The 22,001-nt window shown below is 42.5% G+C and overlaps 1 protein-coding gene across 2 annotated transcripts in view; it reads right to left on the reverse strand.

The window, feature by feature from the left end:
- The window catches only part of LOC109890191 (chemokine-like protein TAFA-1), a 266,121-nt gene that overhangs the window by 238,599 nt on the left and 5,521 nt on the right, over nucleotides 1-22,001 (reverse strand). For both annotated transcript variants that reach the window (XM_031825011.1, XM_020482167.2), the window contains exon 2: nucleotides 16,792-16,925. In XM_031825011.1, the coding sequence (XP_031680871.1) occupies nucleotides 16,792-16,915 (124 nt within the window). In that variant the 5' untranslated portion in view covers nucleotides 16,916-16,925. The remainder of the gene's footprint in view (nucleotides 1-16,791; nucleotides 16,926-22,001) is intronic.

Here is a 22,001-nt window from a genome sequence, read left to right on the forward strand (position 1 = left end):
TGTGTGTGTGTGTGTGTGTGTGTGTGTGTGTGTGTGTGGGGTCCGGGAGAGGAAGTGTGTCCATCTGATGAATGGGCATGTGCCTGAACTCAATTTTATACACTAATTGTAGTCTCACCCATTAATTTCTAATGACCAGTCATTTTTGACCAGGAACACCACAGGTGTAAAAAAGTTAAATAAAACACCCAGAATTTTATGAAAATCATCAAAATGTATTTTGTGTGTTCAGATGCCCTATGTGGACAAGGTAATGGAACCTTATGACAATCAGATTAAATTAACTACATTTTTTCAGAGAGAGAACTTGTAAATCGGTCCAATTCGACCGGAACACAGCAGGAGGATTAATTAATGGTCAATTACCATGAGACCGGCAGTTTTTTGCATGACAATAACCGTCTGACAACATTTCATGACCGCCACAGCCCTAGGACCAACTCCATATTAATGCCCATGATTTTGGAATGAGATGTTCAATAACCAAGTGTCCACATACTTCTATTTATCTTGATTAGATACAGTAAGTATTCAACCCGCTGGGTCAATACATGTTAGAATCACCTTTGGAAGCGAGTACACCTGTCTTTCTGGGTAAGTCTCTAAGAAGATTAGACACCTGGATTGTGCAACATTTGCACATTTCTTGTTTTCAAAGTTCTTCAAGGTCTGTCAAATTGGTTGTTAATCATTGCTAGTCAATCATTTTTTAGGTCTTGACATAGATTGTCAAGCAGATTTGGGCGTGTTCACTGTCTTCTTGGTAAGCAACTCCAGTGTAGATTTGGCCTCGTGTTATAGGTTATTGTCCTGCTGAAAGATGAATTAATTTCCCAGTGTCTGATGGAAAGCAGACTGAACCAGGTTTTGCATGTGCTAAGCTCCATTCCATTTCTTTTTAACCTGAAAAACTCCCCAATGGCGTCATGGTAAAATCCCTGAACAGTTTTCTTCCTCTCCGTCAACTGAGTTAGGAAGGACACCTGTATCTTTGTACTGACTGGGTGTATTGATACACCATCCAAAGTGTAATTAATAACTCCACCATGCTCAAAGGGACACTCAAAACTTGTTTTATTTACAGTATAACAATCTACCCATAGGTGCCCTTTTTTGTGAGAATTGGAAAACCTCCCTGGTCTTTGTGGTTTTGTGAATCTGTGTTTGAAATTCACTGCTTAACTGTGGGACCTTACAGATAATTGTATGTTGGGGGCACAGTGATGATGTAGTCATTCAAAAATCATGTTAACCTCTTAAATGTAACTAAATGTAATCGAAAATGTAATCCACGTAATCCTGAAAAGTAATTATTTATCTTGAGAGGGCCATAAACAATAACTAGTAATGCTGCATACTCTAAGAACTATATAAATATCACCTTTCTGGTATAAATAGTTTAAGGTGTACTCATACACAGTACATGATAAAAAAATGAAAAAATGAAATATTTTATATGATGTATTTCCTATTCAACAAAACTGTATGAAAACGTTTTGGAATGAGTTACATTTCTTTTTAAATATAGTAGAATCACTTCATAAAACGACTTAACTATAAGATTTCACCCTCCTTATAACTGTAAAATGCATATTTGTATATTTAGTGTTGGAGAAAATGTGCATACTAAGGTGACTTGATCAAAACGTCTGCACCGAATGAAGTAGACCAAAGCGTCATGCGTTGTGAGCGTACATATTCCTTTTATTTAGACGGCAACGGCAACAATAAACACTACAAACGTGCCGCTTAAGGGCAATGTGCCACAAACAAAGTTAACTTCCCACACTGAAAGGAGGGAAAGGGATACCTAAGTATGGTTCCCAATCAGAGACAATGATAGACAGTTGTCCCTGATTGAGAACCATACCCGGCCAAAACATAGAAATACAAAATCATAGAAAACAAAAATATAGAATGCCCACCGCAAATCACACCCTGACCAAACCAAATAGAGACATAAAAAGGCTTTCTAAGGTCCGGGCGTGACAACCATCACTGTGAACGTCTCACAGAGCTCTAACATAGCTTTCTGAACTCGGTAGGAACATGCCTTTCATCTTAGTAATTTTGTCTGTCTATCACAAACATAATTTTTTATTTATTTCAGATCTATGAATTATTTTAGGTTACTGGCTATAAATTGATCTCTGAATGTGCTACAGCAACTAAACCACTCTCCTGCTGGGTTACGATGTCTGAATTCCAGGCATATGTGTTAGTGGCTGTGACATACAGTGTAGGGTTCAGCCAAGAGTTGATGGACAGTCAGAAGAGTGAATGAAATGGTAGGAGTGAAATTCCAGCTTCAAGTGGTGTTTGTAAAGACTGTTTGTGCAAGAAAAAAACAACAGTGTGGCCGGTTCAAATGCTGACAGCTGTGTCAATCATAACTAGATGTTCTAATGTTCTAATCACACCAGTTTGAGCGTACGCTGCAGGGACCGCTGTAGGACCCTACAGTTCTCAACAACAGAAAAAATCTATTTAATCACCGAAATCACCGGGCTCAACTGGTGTGGCAGTTTTATAGCCTCATGCAGTATTAGCAATAATAATAATAATAATAATACACGATTACTAACTTACTATTCTGTGTAGGTTTACAAATACCTACTAGGTTATTTCAGTCTTGAGTCAAAAGCCACCTACTGGGCAAAACATTTCTGAGGTGCGCATGGATTATTTGGGCAATAATGCTGTGTGGAGTGTAATATTCATATGTGTAAACATACTGAATTGTAATTGGATGCATTTTACTGTGCTATGATTGGTTAAGACCACCCAGGTGATGAGGTCATCTTCACTTGATCATGGTATGAGACACGTGAACAGGCCAGTATGATTTTCAATATGATTTTCGCTAGGGACAAATTCCTTGACAAAGTACAGGGAGCTAGCGACAAATTCCATGAGAAAGTACAGGGAGCTAGCGAATCGTTTGAACAGTTTGTGACTGAGCTCCATCTGCTTGTGAAAGACTGTGATTATGCAAACAAGGATGAGATGGTCAGGGACCGTTTGTATTTTGAATACACTCACCGCGAGTGAGAGAGAAACTTTTGAATGTTGGGTCTGAGTTAACGCTGGACAAAGCTATCGTCATAGCCAGATCTCACGAGCTAGCACAGGTTCAGATGAAAACCATTTCCGGCGACAGCACGAGCGCATCACGTGAAAAAGCAGTGCACGCAGTCAGGCAGACATCAATGCTCCGGTGCCCAGAGAGCGCGCTTCAGAGCAAAGAGTGACAGAACTCAACAAAACAGAATGACACAGACTCAAAACACCCCAAAACATGTGGATATTGTAGATACAAAGATACAAACAGGGAAGGCAAACAGTGTACTAAATGTGGAAAATGGAATCACTTTGCAAAAGTGTGCAGAGCTTACAGTGAAAAAACAGTACACACAGTGAGTGAAGATTAAATGTCAATCAAAGAGTCAAATGCTGATGAACTGTTTATTGATTCAGTGACACAGAAAAATCTAATATCAGAGACAGAGCAAGCCTTTGCTGACATTGAGATAGGAACACAAGGCACAGAGCTTAAGTTCAAACTAGACACTGGTGCACAAGTAAACATTATTCCTCAGAATAAGTACCGCAGCTTGACATCTGAGTAGGAGCTACAGCCCACCACGTGCAGACTGACTGGTTATGGTGGTGAACAGCTCCCAGTAAAAGGCACATGCACTTTCAAATGCAAATACAAGGAAAGTGACATGATGTTGGACTTTTACATTGTTGACACTAGAAAACCTGCAGTGCTAGGTCTTAAAGCATGTTTAGACATGGACCTCATCAAGCTAGTTTTATCAGTGACAGCACCAGTAGAGACAGACAATGTACTGGACGAGTTTTCTGATGTTTTTACAGGAATAGGACTATTCCCAGGAGAATGTACCATTCACCTTGACCCTGACGAAACCCTTGTGGTCTACCCACCGAGAAAGATTCCCCTTGCTTTCCGCACCCATCTGAAGAAAGAGTTGGAGAGCATGGAGCAATCTTACATTACCACCAAGGTTACAGAACTGACAGATTGGGTAAACGTGTTAGTGGTGGTGGAGAAACTACGCACAGGCAAGCTCAGAGTATGTCTCGACCCAAGAAAAACAAGGCTATCAAATGCCCCCATTACCCGTTACCGACGTTAGATGGCATCACACACAAGCTAGCGGGAGCAAGCTACTTCAGTGTCATGGACGCCAGATCAGGCTACTGGGCTATCAAGCTCACATAAGAGTCATCTAAGCTTACAACGCTCAACACACCATTTGGATGCTACAGGTTTCGTCGCCTGCCTTTTGGGATTATCTCAGCCCAAGACGAGTTTCAGCAAAAGATGGAAGAAGTGTACGAAGGCATCGATGGAGTTGGGGCAATTGTGGACGACATCCTTGTCTATGGTCGAACCAAAGAGAAACACAACAGAAACCTTTGAACGATGCTGCAAAGTCGGCGAAGAGAAGAGAAGAGAAGTCGGTGCTACAGAGGTCAACTACTTCGGACATCTTCTCACAGCTAATGGAATCAAGCCAGATCCAAAGAAGATCTCAGCCATAAAAGAAATGGAGCCACCAAAGAACCGTGCAGAGCTGAAAACAGTGCATGGCATGGTCAACTACTTAGCCAAGTTTGCACCCAGCCTCTCCAATGCTATTGCACCTCTGCGTCAGCTGCTGAAGCAGTCCAGTGAGTTCCTCTGGGACAAGCAACACAGCATTGCTTTCCAGAGAGTGAAATAACTGATCACGAGAGAACAAGGAACAATCCTTGCCTACTACGACCCCAACAAAAAGCTTAGACTCCAAGTGGATGAGTCGAAGTATGGACTAGGTGCAGTGCTACTGCAAGAAGGAAATCCCATCGGCAATGCTTCCAAATCTCTCATGGAGTCTGATATCAACTACGCTCAAATCGAAAAGGAGCTGCATGCCATTCTGTTCGGATGTTTGGTTTCCATCAGTACGTATATGGACGACAAGTCATTGTGAAATCCGACCACAAGCCCCTCATGTCAATCATGAGGAAACCGCTATCCGCAGCCTCTCCAAGGCTACAGAGAATGATCCTTCAACTACAAAAATATGACTTCACAATCACTCACCATCCAGGCAAACAAAGACATCCCTGTCGCAGACATACTCTCCAGGAAGTTTCTTACCTACAAGGACAGCAGCCTCAGTGAAGGCATGGACATGCAAGTGCACACTGTGTACAGGAACTTACCAGTTAGTGACATAAAACTGAAGGAGATCTGAGCAGGAACAGGAAAGCTATTGCACCTCTGCAAGGACAGTCAGGAAAGCTGTCATACAGGATGGATGGCCTGAGGAGAGAAGAAAATGCCCTCTGAGTGTCTCAGAGTTCTGGAACCATCGTGATGAACTATCACAGAACAACGGAATGATTTTCTATGGAGAGAAAATCATCATACCTACCAGTCTCAGAGAAGAGATTTTGACAAAGATCCATGCTGGACACATGGACATGGAAAAGTGCAAACAGAGAGCATGGGACATTTTGTTTTGGCCCGGAATGTGCAAACAAGTAGAGGACATTGTTGGTAAATGTCCCACCTGTCTTGAACAAGGCCCCTCAAACACCAAAGAGCCAATGTTACCTCACTGAATCCCAGACCGACCCTGGCAAGTTGTGGCAACCGATCTGTTCACCTAGAACAACGAGGACTACATCGTAACAGTGGACTACTACAGCAGATACTTCGAACTTGACAAACTTCACAGCACCACATCTGCAGCTGTGATACACAAGCTGAAAGCAATCTTTGCCAGGAATGGCATTGAAGAGACTTTAATATCTGACAATGGCCTCTGTTACAAATCAAATGAGTTTGAATCCTTCACAAAAGCATGGGAGTTCACACGTCACCATAAGCCCACATTACCCTCAAAGTAATGGCCTTGCTGGAAAATCTGTGCAGATCGCTAAATCTCCATGAATCCCGCAACACTCCAGTTGACAACAGCCCAGCTGTTGATGAGCCCAGCTGTTGATCTGCCGCAGACTTCGCTCGAACCTTCCCAGCACCAACGAGCAGCTGCAACCGGAGGTTGTCAGATACAAGGAAATGCATAAAAAAACGTGCACAGAGACATCAACAACAAAAGCGATACTACGACAGGTCAGCGAGACCACTGCCACCACTGAACGACGGAGAGTCAGTTACAATCCAGGAGCATTGCCACTGAAAGCCAGCAGTCGTCATACAGCCAGCTGACACTGAATGTTCATATCGCGTCCGCACTGCAGAAGGAGCAGTGTACTGCCGCAATCGTCGTCACCTACTGAACACAAAAGAACAACACACTGAAGAGATGAACTGTTCCCCTGAAAGAGAATGTGGCCTTTAACACACACACAGCACAACATATCCCATACTTACCTGCAACACCACAAGAACTGTTGACTGACACAGAAGCATGCTCAGCATCATATCACACAAGGTCAGGAAGAGAGGTCAAGCCCAGAGCTGTCCTAGACCTGTGAAATGTCAAAGGGTGTAGGCAGATCACTGCCCTAAAAGAGTTCCAGAATGTAAACCTGTTATCGAAAAGTTGACTTGAAGTGCTTTGGTTTTGTATTTGTTTGAAATGTTAAGATGTCTTTGCTACAGTGAAAGCTGAGTTGCTGAGAATCTTTCGTTCAAAAGTATGCTGAATCATTGTTTCAGAGTATGTTATGTTGATTCAGTTGGTGCAGTATAAATTGTTACTTACCTTGAGTTCAAACTACAGAGCATGTATTCAAAAGAAATGCTAGAATATGTTGAACATTTTTATTTTTGTTTTTAAAGAAGGGGGATGTAATATTCATATCTGTAAACATACTGAATTGTAATTGGATGCACTTTACCGTCATAGCATATATTACTGCGCCCTGATTGGTTAAGACCACCCAGGTGATAAGGTCATCTTCCGTTGATCATGGTATGAGACACATGAACATGCCAATTATAGATCGCTAATAAAGAGCTACATTTAGAAATATCCTGTCCCACTGCATTTTATTGTTTTGTACAAAGTGTGCAAATCGAGACATGGAGTCGTTTTTATTAGAGGGGAGACGTTTAACTATTGTCTAAATTGTGGGGTCTTTGGTAAACAAAAGTGTCATAATACATAGGGGCATATTTATCAATCAGGGCATTTGAAGCCGATCAGAGATCTTCATGCCTTCTTCCAAACCTGGTCTGATATCACAAAGAAGTTTGTCCTGTCCCTATGGGGATTTATCTAATTAAACAGTATTTTAGGGAATGGAGATTACCTGTGTGGAGCTGTTTTTACACACCAATAATCAGTGTTCTCTTTAGGTGATATCACCATTATGCATGCCCTTGGTGACAGTCTGTTCGATTACAGCCAAAAGCTGCTCTGTTGGAATGTAGTCAGTCTCTTATAGAACCTCTGATCATTCAGTTCCCTGAGTACTTCAGTCTTATACAAGGCGTAGTCTTGTACAACTCCTCCCTTGTCCGCTGTGTGGATGGCTATAGAGGTGTCATTCTGGACATTTAAAGGCTTCCCACTGGGCACAGGCATCAATTCATTGTCTATTCCATGCTGGTTCAACGCAATTTAATTAAAATTAAGTGTAAACAACATTGATTCAATGAGTGTGTGCCCAGTGGGTCCGAGCGGGTAATGTTATTCTTTACATAAGGGATAGAGGCCACTAGCTTGGATATGTCTTTACGCACCAGTCTGCAGTACATACAGTAGAATGGGAAAGTATTCAAACCCCTTCCCTTTTTTCACATTTTGTTACATCACAGCCTTATTCTAAAATGGATTAATCTACACACCAATCTACACACAATACCCCATAATGACAAAGTGAAAATATTTGTTTAGAATTTTTAGGAAATGTATTAAAAAAAACTGAAATAACTTATTTACATAAGTATTCAGACCCTTTCCTATGAGACTTGAAATTGATTTCCATTGATCATCCTTGAGATGTTTCTACAAGTTGATTAGAGTCCATTCAATTGATTGGGCATGATTTGGCACACCTGTCTATATAAGGTCCCACAGTTGACAGTGCATGTCAGAGCAAAAACCAAGCCATAAGTTCGAAGGAATTGTACGTAGAGATCTGAGGCAGGATTGTGTCAAGGCACAGATCTGGGGAAGGGTACCAAAACAATTCTGAAGCATTGAAGGTCCTTAAGAACACAGTGGCCTCAATCATTCTTAAATGGAAGAAGTTTGCAACCACCAAGACATGTCTTAAAGCTGGCTGCCAGGCCACACTGAGCAATCAGGGGAGAAAGGCCTTGGTCAAGGAGGTGACCAAGAACCCAATTGTCACTCTGACAGAGATCCAGAGTTCCTATGTGGAGATTGGAGAACATTCCAGAAGGACAACCATTTTTGCAGCACTCCACCTATCAGGCCTTTATGGTAAAATGGCCAGACGGAAGCCACTACTCAGTAAAAAGCACATGAAAGCGTGCTTGGAGTTTGCCAAAAGGCATCTAAAGTACTCAGACTAAGATTATCTGGTCTGATGAAACGAAGATTGAACTCTTAGGCCTGAATGCCAAGCATCACGTCTGAAGGAAACCTGGCACCAGTAAAGCATGGTGGTGGCAGCATCAGGCTGTGGGGATGTTTTTCAGTGGCAGGGATTAGGAGACTAGTTAGGATTGAGTTAAAGATGAACGGAGAAAAGTACAGAGAGAGCCTTGATGAAAACCTGCTCCAGAGCGCTCAGGACCTCAGACTGGGGCTAAGGTTCACCTTCCAACAGGACAACAACCCTAAGCACACAGCCAAGACAATAACAGGAGTGGTTTCGGGACAAGTGTCTGAATGTCCTTGAGTGGCCCAGCCAGAGCCCGGACTTGAACCCGATCGAACATCTCTGGAGAGACCTGAAAATAGCTCTGCAGTGACGCTCCCCATCCAACCTGACAGAGCTTGAGAGGATCTGCAGAGAACAATGGGAGAAACTCCCCAAATACAGGTGTGCCAAACGTGTCTTACCCAAGAAGAATTGAGGCTGTAATCGCTGCTTTGTCATTATGGGATATCGTGTGTAGATTGATGAAAGACACAAAAAACTATTGAATAGATTAAGGCTGTAAGGTAATAAAATGTGGAAAAAGTCAGGGGGTCTGAATACTTTCTGAATCCACAGCTGGGTCAATAGGCCCAGGTGGAATGAATGCAGATGGAGCCCTAAGCAGAACAGGTGAATGTACTGGCAGGTTAGCAAGTTGTTTTCCACATTGTACATGAAGATACAAGCAGCCATTTGGTGTGACTGTGAAATAATAATGTGATTAGGAATCCATTTTAATAGTGTAATTTAGCTATGTGGTTATTTCTATGTCATGATGGATAATCATATTAATTTCATGTTTTTTTTATGCCTGAAGAGTTTTCCCAGACTGAGGGAGTATTGCATATCACATGGTACATTGAACATGAATCTCATTAAAGCACCTTCCAATCATCTGTGAATAGGTTAATCATTTTAACCATTTTATAAATGCTATGGGTAAGCCATGTTTGCCGCAGTAAAATCTCGGTTAACCCAGAACTAAAGTATCACATAATTGGTTGGCTGCCTGAGTAAGTTCTGGGTCGATACATGTTAAGAGAAGAGATCAAGAAATGCTAGAACAAGGAGCGGAATCGGAGTGAGGAGCTCCCACCCTCTCTCTTTGCAAGTTACGGGTCAATTGTCCCCTCCTCTTCCAAAATTCGAAATCATGATTTGACCAAGTAACAAGTGAAGAAAAACCCAAACACTGGAACTACTGCTAGCCTTATCTGATGCATCCTGTTCGGTCCTGACAGATTCTCTCGCTTTACACACATAATCTTTCTATGGGAGACTAGCTTCAATGTGGAATTCATGACCTATTCACCTTATGCTATAAACCATAAAAAAATCTGCATTAATTGCTCCAAAAGTCCTCAGCCTCCCACTTCGTGAAGCAGCCTATATCTCACAATTTCCCTCTGAATATATTTTTTGATTCCTCATCACATCATCACATCAAGTGATTCTTAATCACATCATTAGTTCACAGTCACACATAGTGGCTGCTTGCATCTTCATGTACAATGTGGAAAACAACTGGCTAACCTGTCTGTCACCAATTCTGCTGATTTAATCAACAATGAGAGACAGTTTAGCACCGACACTGCAACAAACAATTGACTTCTAATTGTGTCTGATAACACCATATTTGTTTTGTCAAAATGACAGCTGAAGACATCTCCATCAGAACTAATAATGGTGTATGATACTGTAAATCTTAATATTGTAGCCTACATTGGAATGGGAATCAGCTAGTGCCCTCAGAGATCTAAGTGCGCCTTAAACACTTCTGCCACTGTCATTAACCGACTGTCTCGCCATTGTATTCAATATCCTCCCTGTGGGCATTGATAGGAGACACAATGACAATGCACTTCTATTTGGAAGGGAAACAATTAAATATTCAGTGGCATTTGAACATAAAACTGACTGTAAAGAAACGTTTGATTCCAATCTGACTCCTGCAAACAAAAACTATCCATATACCTTTGGATGTTACAGTTTGACCCTTCTATTGGGCTGCAGAGTGTCCAGTAAAATCCACAGCAGCAGCCTGCTTTCTTCAGGAATGTTCCTGGCACTACTGTGCTGGTTGGCAGGTGAGGAGAGAGCTGAGCTGGGCTTGTATGTCATGTCACATTCCCCTCATCTGTCAATGTAGTGGATTATTTCTTGAGAGACTAGAATTGGCTGCCCAGAATCAGGGCGCCATCAATCTTCCTGGCGCGGGGGGACGCAGGGGAGGCCACAGAGCAGAGGCTCATGGGAAGGCAGCGGCGCCACTTCCTGAGTAGGTGATGGAGCAGTCAGGCAACTCGTTACTCAATCCCAGCGTCAACTTTGACCAGCATATTTGTCACTGAAATATTCAAATAAAGAAAGAAATGGAGGTTGAAAACCCCTATCTCTCTCATATATTTTCGGTATGCATGTACTTGCACAGTGGCATTCTGTCACCTGGCTGTTGCAGGAGGGGATAAGCCATTTGCTCAAACATTGTTAGATGCTTGAACAGGCTTGAGGATTACATTTGTACCTTGCTCAACATGACCTTCACTTCCCCTGTGCAGAGATATGTCCACACCCTCATCTGAACACAGAGAGCTCCTGCACCATTCACTCACTCAGCCAGAGAGCTCAGGTAGCCAGTGTGAAAATCAGCCTTCATATCGAGATCCACACTACCTTCATTCAAGGCTTCTTTTTGGCACAGAACACATGCCTGTCAATCAAACAATTTGTTAGAAAATAATGCATATAGACTAGGCGATATTGCAATATTCTGAATATGTGATAGACATGGATGCTTTCAAAATAAGACGTGTGTACAAGGCCAGAAGTTGTGTAAACAGGAATACTGCGTCAAAGGCAAGTTTGACTGAGTCCAGCCCACAAGGCAGAAGCACAACCACTCACACGCAGAGCTATTTGTTTTGTGTAAAACGCTTTGAGCCGTAACCTATGAAGCGTAACATGTAAAGTTCCTTTAAAAAAAAAAGATTTTTACAATGTTCTCAGCATCAAAACCATGTATGTAACCAGATGAAAGCATCTTACAGAGTAATGCATTATGTCAGGTAAATATGATGCATCCCGGTTGAATTCTGTTTAACGTTTCTCCTATTCAATTATGACTATCCATTCAATTGTATTTGATTCCAGAAAACAGCCAAGCATAAAACCAAAGTGTTCATCAATCTGAGATCTCACTCTCGTCTGTCTCCACACACTGTATACAGTATATTTATATCACATAGTCTGGTCGCTGAAACCAGAGAGCATCCTAAGATTATAAAATCAATTCTAATACAAATATTCATCATAGCATTTCAATTCCGAGAAAGCAGTTCTCGTTAGATCGGTTAACGCCAGTGTGTGTGCACATGAGTAAGATTGATGAGCACTTAAAAGGCCTTGAAAGTACAGTAAAACAACAACAACAAAAAGTGTCCATCACCCGGCCAACATAAAGGCAACATAAATGTGGAGTGGTTTTTGATTATGATAGTGAATGTCAACACATCCAATAGTGATTATACTGCATGTATTGTAACGTGTCATTGCCAATTATTGTAATGCTTTATTACTGTTAGTTGTAGATAGCCTGAGCTTAACTTAGACTTTCTATCATTCTAGAATTTGAAAATAAGCCAGTGACAATACTCACTGAGTACATGCTGCTGATTGACCATCCGAATCTTCTCCATAGCACACTGAGCAATAAATGCATCCGTTGCTCTTCTGTGCCAAAAATCATCCACTTTCACAGTACAGAACACTCCTGCTCTCAGACAAAACACTCTTACCCTCAGACTGAACACTCCTACTCTCAGACTGAACAGTCCTGCTCTCAGACTAAACACTCTTACCCTCAGACTGAACACTCCTACTCTCAGACTGAACAGTCCTGCTCTCAGACAAAACACTCTTACTCTCAGACTGAACAGTCCTGCTCTCAGACAAAACACTCTTACCCTCAGACTGAACACTCCTGCTCTCAGACAAAACACTCTTACTCTCAGACTGAACAGTCCTGCTCTCAGACAAAACACTCTTACCCTCAGACTGAACAGTCCTGCTCTCAGACTGAACAGTCCTGCTCTCAGACAAAACACTCTTACCCTCAGACTGAACAGTCCTGCTCTCAGACAAAACACTCTTACCCTCAGACTGAACAGTCCTGCTCTCAGAATGGAAATTACTTGTAGTTTCCCACAAGGATAGAATAAGTGTGTGTGTGTGTGTGTGTGTGTGTGTGTGTGTGTGTGTGTGTGTGTGTGTGTGTGTGTGTGTGTGTGTGTGTGTGTGTGTGTGTGTGTGTGTGTGTGTGTGTGAGCTGATCTCGCTGACCTCGCTGACCATAACTTTCACAAAACTAGAACAGGAGGATATTTTTCTCACCCTTAACTTAGCTGACCTCTCTAGGTGCAGGCGGTTCTCATGTTAAAAAGCTAATTCATTATCACGTTATCAACATACTTGCCTTGACATCACATTGGAGAAATAAATGCCTTTTTTGGGCCTTGTGCTTCAATTACTGGTGTTTCACTCTATGGTGCAGCATGGCTCGGAGAATGAGACAAGCACAGATAGATAGCATCAATGTTTAGCAGGTGTTGGGATTTGGTTTCCTGGTGAAAGGGGTTTGGAATACTGTTGTTGTCAGCAGCTGGTTTCCTGGTGAAAGGAGTTTGGAATACTGTTGTTGTCAGCAGCTGGTTTCCTGGTGAAAGGAGTTTGGAATACTGTTGTTGTCAGCAGCTGGTTTCCTGGTGAAAGGAGTTTGGAATACTGTTGTTGTCAGCAGCTGGTTTCCTGGTGAAAGGAGTTTGGAATACTGTTGTTGTCAGCAGCTGGTTTCCTGGTGAAAGGGGTTTGGAATACTGTTGTTGTCAGCAGCTGGTTTCCTGGTGAAAGGGGTTTGGAATACTGTTGTTGTCAGCAGCTGGTTTCCTGGTGAAAGGGGTTTGAAATACTGTTGTTGTCAGCAGCTGCGGGGAGCGAGTCATTGTTAAAAGCTTAAAGCAGCCTGTTTCTGCCAAAGACAAATGGCTGGGGAGAGAATGAACGCCACAACGCTACTCCCACTGGTGTAAAGTACGCCAGTAAAATACTTTAAAGTACTACTTAAGTAGTTCTTGGGGTGTATCTGTACTTTAATATTTATATTTGTGATAACTTTTACTTCACTACATTCCTGAAGAAAATAATTAACTTTTCACTGCAAACATTTTCCCTGACACCCAAAAGTACTTGTTACATTTCTAATGCTAGGCAATACAGGAAAATGGTCAAGTTCACACACTTATCAAGAAAACATCCCTGGTCATCCTTACTGTCTGTGATCTGGCGGACTGGCGGACTAAACACAAATGCTTTGTTTGCAGATTATGTGTTGGAGTGTTTTTAAATGGTGCCATCTGATTTGCTTAATGTAAGGAATTTGAAATGAGTTATACTTTTACTGTTACTTTTGATACTTAAGTATATTATATCAATTATATTCCCTTTTGATCCTTAAGTATATTTTAAAACAAATACCTTTAGAGTTTTACTCAAGTAGTATTTTACTGGGTGACGCACTTTTACTTGAGTCATTTCGTATTAAGGAATCTTTACTTTTACTCAATAATGACAATTGGGTACTTTTTCCACCACTGTCTAAACGGGGAAAATCAGACCCACCTCACTGGCACCCTCCCCTTTTGCCCCCACAGTCAACAAGGAACTGGATTTAATTATTGAATGTTTCCAGAGAGGGAGAAAGAAACATAATTGTAATTTCCATGTGAGCCACTGTGATCAAAGCAGCCTGCATTCATAGCATACTGATGGGGAGTTTAGCCTAGAGCTTGTCCTACGTATCAACCAAACAGCTCGTCTGATAGATTCAGGATGCTGCAGTCACTCTTTCCCCACACTGAGAATCCTCTCCCGTTAAAAAGTGCTCTTTGTCTATCTGGGGCTGAGGGGGGAGTTTCAACCTCTGATCAAAACAGCAGCTGCAGCTGAGCTTAAACATTTACAATCAACTCCAAGCAACAAAATATTTACTCCAAAGAATGTATGAGAATGTCAATAAAAACAACTTTGAAGATAAAGTAGTTATACAGTTACCAGTCAAAAGATTAGACACACCTACTCATTCAAGGGTTTTTCTTTATTTTTACTATTTTCTACATTGTAGAATAATAGTGAAGACATCAAAACTATGAAATAACACATATGGAATAATGTAGTAACCAAAAAAGTGTTTAATCAAATCAAAATTTTCAAATCAAAATTTGAGATTCTTCCAAGTAGCCACCCTTTGCCTTGATGACAGCTTTGCATACTCGTGGTATTCTCTCAACCAGCTTCAAGAGGTAGTCACCTGCAATGCGTTTCAATTAACAGGTGTGCCTTCTTAAAAGTTAATTTGTGGAATGTCTTTCTTTCTTAATGCGTTTGATCCAATCAGTTGTGTTGTGACAAGGTAGGAGGGTATACATAAGATAGCCCTATTTGGTAAAAGACCAAGTGCATATTACGGCAAGAACAGCTCAAGACCCAGAGTTACCTCTGCTGCAGAGGATAAGTTCATTAGAGTAAACTGCACCTCAGATTGCAGCCCAAATAAATGCTTCACAGAGTTCAAGTAACAGACACATCTGTACATCAACTCTTCAGATTAGACTGCGTGAATCAGGCCTTCACGGTTAAATTGCTGCAAAGAAACCACTACTAAAGGACACTAATAAAAATAAGAGACTTGATTGGGCCAAGAAACACGAGCAATGGACATTAGACAGGTGGAAATCTGTCCTTTGGTCTGATGAGTCCAAATTTTAGATTTTTGGTTCCTTTGTGAGATGCAGAGTAGGTGAACGGTTGATCTCCGCATGTGTGGTTCCCACCATGAAGCATGGAGGAGGTGTGATGGTGTGGGGGTGCTTTGCTGGTGACACTGTTGGTGATTTATTTAGAATTCAAGGCACACTTAAACAGCATGGCTACCACAGCATTCTGCAGCGATACACCATCCCATCTGGTTTGCGCTTAGTGGGACTATCATTTGTTTTTCAACAGGACAATGACCCAAAACACACCTACTGGCTGAAGGAGACTGATAGTGCTGCATCAGATGACATGGCCTCCACAATCTCCCGACCTCAACCAAATTGAGATGGTTTGGGATGTAGTGGACCACAGAGTGAGGGAAAAGCAGCCAACAAGTGCTCAGCAAATGTGGGAACTCTGTGCAAAAGCTGTCTCATGGCAAAGGGTGGCTACTTGGATGAATCTCAAATATAAAATATATATATAACACTTTTTTGGTTACTACATGATTCTATAAGTGTTATTTATGTGTTATTTCATAGTTGTGACGTCTTCACTATTAGTCTACAATGTAGAAAATAGTAAAAATAAAGAAAAAGCCTTGAATGAGTAGTGTGTCCAAACTTTTGACTGGTGCTGTATGTAGAGCTGGAGCCATAAGCAATGAACCCTTAGAAACAAACCATCAATTATACCATACTAGCATCTATAGAAACAAACAATCCATTATATCATGCTAGCATCTATAGAAACAAACCATCCATTATACCATACTAGCATCTATAGAAACAAACAATCCATTATACCATACTAGCATCTATAGAAACAAACCATCCATTATACCATACTAGCATCTATAGAAACAAACAATCCATTATACCATGCTAGCATCTATAGAAACAAACCATCCATTATACCATACTAGCATCTATAGAAACAAACAATCCATTATACCATGCTAGCATCTATAGAAACAAACAATCCATTATACCATGCTAGCATCTATAGAAACAAACAATCCATTATATCATGCTAGCATCTATAGAAACAAACCATCCATTATACCATGGTAGCATCTATAGAAACAAACAATCCATTATACCATGCTAGCATCTATAGAAACAAACAAGCACAAAAACGAATGCAACCACAGGGCACTATTCTTCTTCTCACAGTAGCTACCATAGTGGTTTCAAACCACCAACAAAAACCATCGCTATTACAAAAAGACAGAAGACTGTTTCTCACTGTATCCACCAGGGACACAGTGAATGGTAACATAGCATTATTATACCCTGACATTTCTCAGAGAACTCCCCTGAGAGACTGGCTGGGTACTGGGTAGCATGTGATGTGGCAGACAGAACAGAGACAGGGGCTCACCCAGGATCTGTATGGCATTGCGTCCGGGTCGCGGAACGTGGTGCTGCTGGATAGTCTCGTACAGTGTGGCCTGGCACAGCAGCAGGAAGCCTAGGCTAATCCACAGGCCCAGGAACCAGGACATGGCAGAGCGGCTGCAGAAAGAGTGCAAAGAGAAGGTTAAAGCTACATGGCAGGACAGGGCAGGGTGGCAGAGTGGCTACAGGAGGAGGGCAGAGAGAGGGTTAAAGAGACAGGGCAGGGTGCCAGAGTGGCTACAGGAGGAGGGCAGAGAGAGGGTTAAAGAGACAGGGCAGGGTGGCAGAGTGGCTACAGGAGGAGGGCAGAGAGAGGGTTAAAGAGACAGGGCAGGGTGGCAGAGTGGCTACAGGAGGAGGGCAGAGAGAGGGTTAAAGAGACAGGGCAGGGTGGCAGAGTGGCTACAGGAGGAGGGCAGAGAGAGGGTTAAAGAGACCGGGCAGGGTGGCAGAGTGGCTACAGGAGGAGGGCAGAGAGAGGGTTAAAGAGACATGGCAGGGGCAGCTACAGGAGGAACTGAGAGGGGGTTAAAGAGACATGGCAGGGGAAGCTATAGGAGGAACTGAGAGGGGGTTAAAGAGACATGGCAGGGGCAACTATAGAAGGAACTGAGCGGGGTTAATGAGACATGGCAATGGCAGCTACAGGAGGAACTGAGAGGGGGTTAAAGAGACATGGCAGGGGCAACTATAGGAGGAACTGAGGGGGTTAAAGAGACATGGCAGGGGCAGCTACAGGAGGAACTGAGAGGGGTTAAAGAGACATGGCAGGGGCAACTACAGCAGGAACTGAGAGGGGTTAAAGAGACATGGCAGGAGAAGCTACAGGAGGAACTGAGAGGGGGTTAAAGAGACATGGCAGGGGAAGCTACAGGAGGAACTGAGAGGGGGTTAAAGAGACATGGCAGGGGCAACTATAGGAGGAACTGAGGGGGTTAAAGAGACATGGCAGGGGAAGCTACAGGAGGAACTGAGAGGGGTTAAAGAGACATGGCAGGGGAAGCTACAGGAGGAACTGAGAGGGGTTAAAGAGACATGGCAGGGGAAGCTACAGGAGGAACTGAGAGGGGGTTAAAGAGACATGGCAGGGGAAGCTACAGGAGGAACTGAGAGGGGGTTAAAGAGACATGGCAGGGGCAACTATAGGAGGAACTGAGAGGGGTTAAAGAGACATGGCAGGGGCAGCTACAGGAGGAAATCAGAGAGAGGGTTTAAGAGACATGGCAGAGGGTGTATAATGGAGGAGATAGAAAAGACTGAGGGGGTGATGGAGGGTGACCCACAAAATACATGGAAGGAATATTGAAAAGAAACACAAACCAAATGAGAGAGGTTAGGAGAGGTGAAGTCAGGGACAGTGGCTCTTAGAAGAAAAAACTGGTATAAACATTGATCGGCGTGGCCAACATGGGGAGGGCTATCCCAGGACAATCAAAACAACTCTATCTGAAGAGAAAGGGACAAGGTCAAACATGTCAAAAATCACCATACTACATGAGAACAGAAAATGATTGTGACATGACTCAGAGACAAAAAAATATCCCAGACTTGTGTATGGGGTAGCTACAGAGAAAACAGGACCATTAAATCCCTAGTGTTGCATGTGTTGCAAAGATATTACCCGCAACACAGTCACCTCTCCAACAATGGACATATTTTACGAGTTCCAAACAACACTGTGCAATTGGAAAATAGACACTACTTAAACCAAAGATCACAAATCAACCAATTTTGATCATCATCTTCACACCATGTACACACTGTAGCCTACCAACTCAAAATATAAAGGCCCAAAATGTATGCTTCCATTCCACACATAAAGGCATGATGAGACGCCTTGGCCATTCATTTAACGATCGCCTAACGGATGCTGAAGGCCGACATATGGACCCACGCCTCGTTCGCCCTTCCTCACAGTGAATAATAACTCCGCCTCTCCAGGTGTTACTACCTCCTCTCCTCATCATTCCATTGTGAAACATGCTCGGTCCTGAATTCACTACAGCCTTCCAAAACTGCATCCCAGTCATTCAGTAGATTTTCCACATCCTCATTTGTAAAAGTGACCTGGTCCCATACTGATAAACAATCTCAGAGTGTTTGTAAATTATATAGTTTGGAAGGATAGAATTATGTCTTTCATGGCGTTATCAGAGTTATGGCAAGGTCCGCTCAATCCAAGATTACAGCCAATTAATTGCAGCATTACCCCCAAAAAAGTATACCAGTTTAATTTGAACACCAGAATTTTGAAAGCTGTGCTATACAGATTGCAAAATAGCTTGGAAAAGATTTTTTTATGTACCGATTTTATGGCACCGGGGGAATGAGTGATATAAAATGACACAAGGTTTAAGACTTCGTGCTTTTCAGCTAAAACTATTGTTGCCACCATCAAAATGTAGAATATTTAGAGTATACAATCATCGCAGCTCTGCAGATTTTGTTGTGAGGATACAGAAAGAATATACCCTTTCTTCTGGTATAGCCCTCAGGTAACCAATTTCCGGTCTCAGGTTCGGGAATGGCTGAAAAAGCACAACATTAATCAAAAATTGTTGGGAGATCTGGAGAAACCTGGTCGGTCAGGTGATAATATACTAATACTCTTAGTAAACGTCTTTATCTTCAACTCTCAATCTGTGGATTATATTTGATCAAATAGATTCAAATTGTATATTAAACACAGCATAGCTGAAAGATACCGTGGTTCTTCCTTTAAAAGTTGTGGCATACTGCAGCACTGCTTGCTGGGTGCCACAGAATTCTATGGCATGTTATTTGAGTGTTAGCCATTGTTGCCAGAATGATGCAATTTACCACAATCTGCCAAAATCTACCACAAACAGCAATCCATGCTTTGGTTTAGTTTATTTGGCACTGTTTCCAAATGCTAACGTTTCAGCATTTGTGGTACAAATCCTATTCAAGTCATGGTACTGATATTAGCATTTTTTGCACAGTATGTTCAAATCATCTATATGTGACTTTGTTGAGCTTCACAATAACAGTTCTCTGCTGCCAATGACTGGAACGATTTGCAAAAATCACTGAAGCTGGAGACCCATATCTCCCTCACTAACTTTAAACTCCAGCTGTTAGAGCAGCTCACAGATCACTGTACATAGCCCATCTGTGAATATCCCATCCAACTACCTCATCCCCATACTGTTATTTGTTTTTTGCTTCTTTGCACCCCAGTATCTCTACTTGCACATTCATCTTCTGCACATCTATCACTCCAGTGTTTAATTGCTAAATTGTATTTATTTCCCCACTATGGCCTATTTATTGCCGTATCTCCCTTATCTTACCTAATTTGCACACAATGTATATAGAAATTTTTTCTCTATTGTGTTATTGACTGTATGTTTGTTTATTCCATGTGTAACTCTGTGTTGTTGTTTGTGTCACACTGCTTTGCTTTATCTCTGCCAGGTCGCAATTGTAAATGAGAACTTGTTCTCAACTAGCCTACCTGGTGAAATAAAAAATAAAAAATATTGACACCTTTTATATTCAAGTCGACTGCTGAACACTGATCAATTGCAGTAGAATAAAATACCTGACGTCAACTGAAAGAATGATGTCCAGTGCCATCTCCCTTGTTCGTGAAACACGTTTGGACCGTAGTATGGCACAGAATGCCATTGTGTTGTCCTCTTGGTAGTTTTTTTTGTTATAGTATTGATAAATGGAAAAGAATCAGCAGACCTAAAGAGACCTCCCAATAAGCAAAACTAAGTTGAAAAGACATTGCAATTGGCTCAATTTAGGTTCTGAAATATAGGTGAAAAAAATGTTTTTATCTGACATTTTAAATACATACTGTATTTTTCAGATGTTGAAAATACATATTTTTCGGACATTGAAATCAGGTTAATTTTCAGATCTGAATGAAAGATGAAAGGACTTATTTTCCGGACATTGAAATCAGGTACCTTTTCAGTTCTGAATAAAAATTGAAAATATGCCATTTACGGATGTTGAAAATGCATATTTTGGGATTTGTGATTCTATGACCAGCATTATCACAATAATATTACTTTTTTTAAATGTAATTTAGGATAGAGGAGCCAAATGAAGATTACAACATAGAATATTTATTATTGTTCCCATCTGTCACATTCACTGTCACGACTTCCGCCGAAGTCTTCCAGCACCTCCACCAGCACAACCGAGGTCTCTCCTGAGCGCCCCTTTCCCGCCTGAGCCCAGTGGGATCCGTCTCTCCTTGCCACAGGAGTACGACGGGAGTGCTGACAACTGCCAGGGGTTCCTAATTCAACTTAACCTCTATCTGGCCACGGTCCACCCAGCTCCATCGGACCATGAGAGGGTGTCTGCCCTCGTCTCGTGCCTCACCAGGAAAGCCCTGGAGTGGGCCAACGCGTGTGGAGAGAGGGAGATGCGGCATTGGACCATCGCGGACGTCCTCCCGCAGCCCCTCTTCTATACCCATGGAGCTGGGAGGGGCGGTGCGCAGGGAGACAGGAGGGGGTTTCCGCTCGTGCACCATCTGTGGCCACAGAGGTCACACTGCTGGTCGGTGCCGGGTTGGTTCCTCTGGGAATCGAGGCAGCAGGCATGGCGCTCTGGCGTCACCCCAGGTGAGCTGGCACCATTCTCACCCAGAGTCCTCTGTTGCACATATGTTTGGGTCTGTCACTTTTCCTGAGTTTTCCCCGCTTTCCCAGCATAAAGCGCTCGTAGATTCAGGCGCAGCTGGGAATTTCATTGATAGAGCGTTAGCTCATAGTTTAGGGATCCCCATTGTTCCCATGGATGTACCCTTCCCCGTTCACGCCTTAGATAGTCGAACATTAGGGTCAGGGTTAATTAGGGAGGTCACCCCTCCTTTGGGCATGGTGACGCATTTCCCGTGGTGCTGCAAGCGCACCGAGCATGTGTCCCTGGTGGGCAAAGTGCTTGGTCGCCTGTTGGAGCATGACCTGTACGTCAAGGCTGAGAAATGCCTGTTCTTCCAACAGTCCGTCTCCTTCCTAGGGTATCGCATTTCCACGTCAGGGGTGACCGCATTGAAGCCGTGTGTAATTGGCCGACTCCCAACACGGTAAAGGAGGTGCAGCGATTCTTAGGGTTTACCAACTACTACCGGAGGCTTATCCGGGGTTTTGGTCAGGTAGCGGCTCCCGTCACTTCACTGCTGAAGGGGGGCCTGGTGCATTTGCA

The sequence above is a fragment of the Oncorhynchus kisutch genome, linkage group LG5 (genome assembly GCF_002021735.2).
Source record: "Oncorhynchus kisutch isolate 150728-3 linkage group LG5, Okis_V2, whole genome shotgun sequence".
Classification (NCBI taxonomy): Eukaryota; Metazoa; Chordata; class Actinopteri; order Salmoniformes; family Salmonidae; genus Oncorhynchus; species Oncorhynchus kisutch.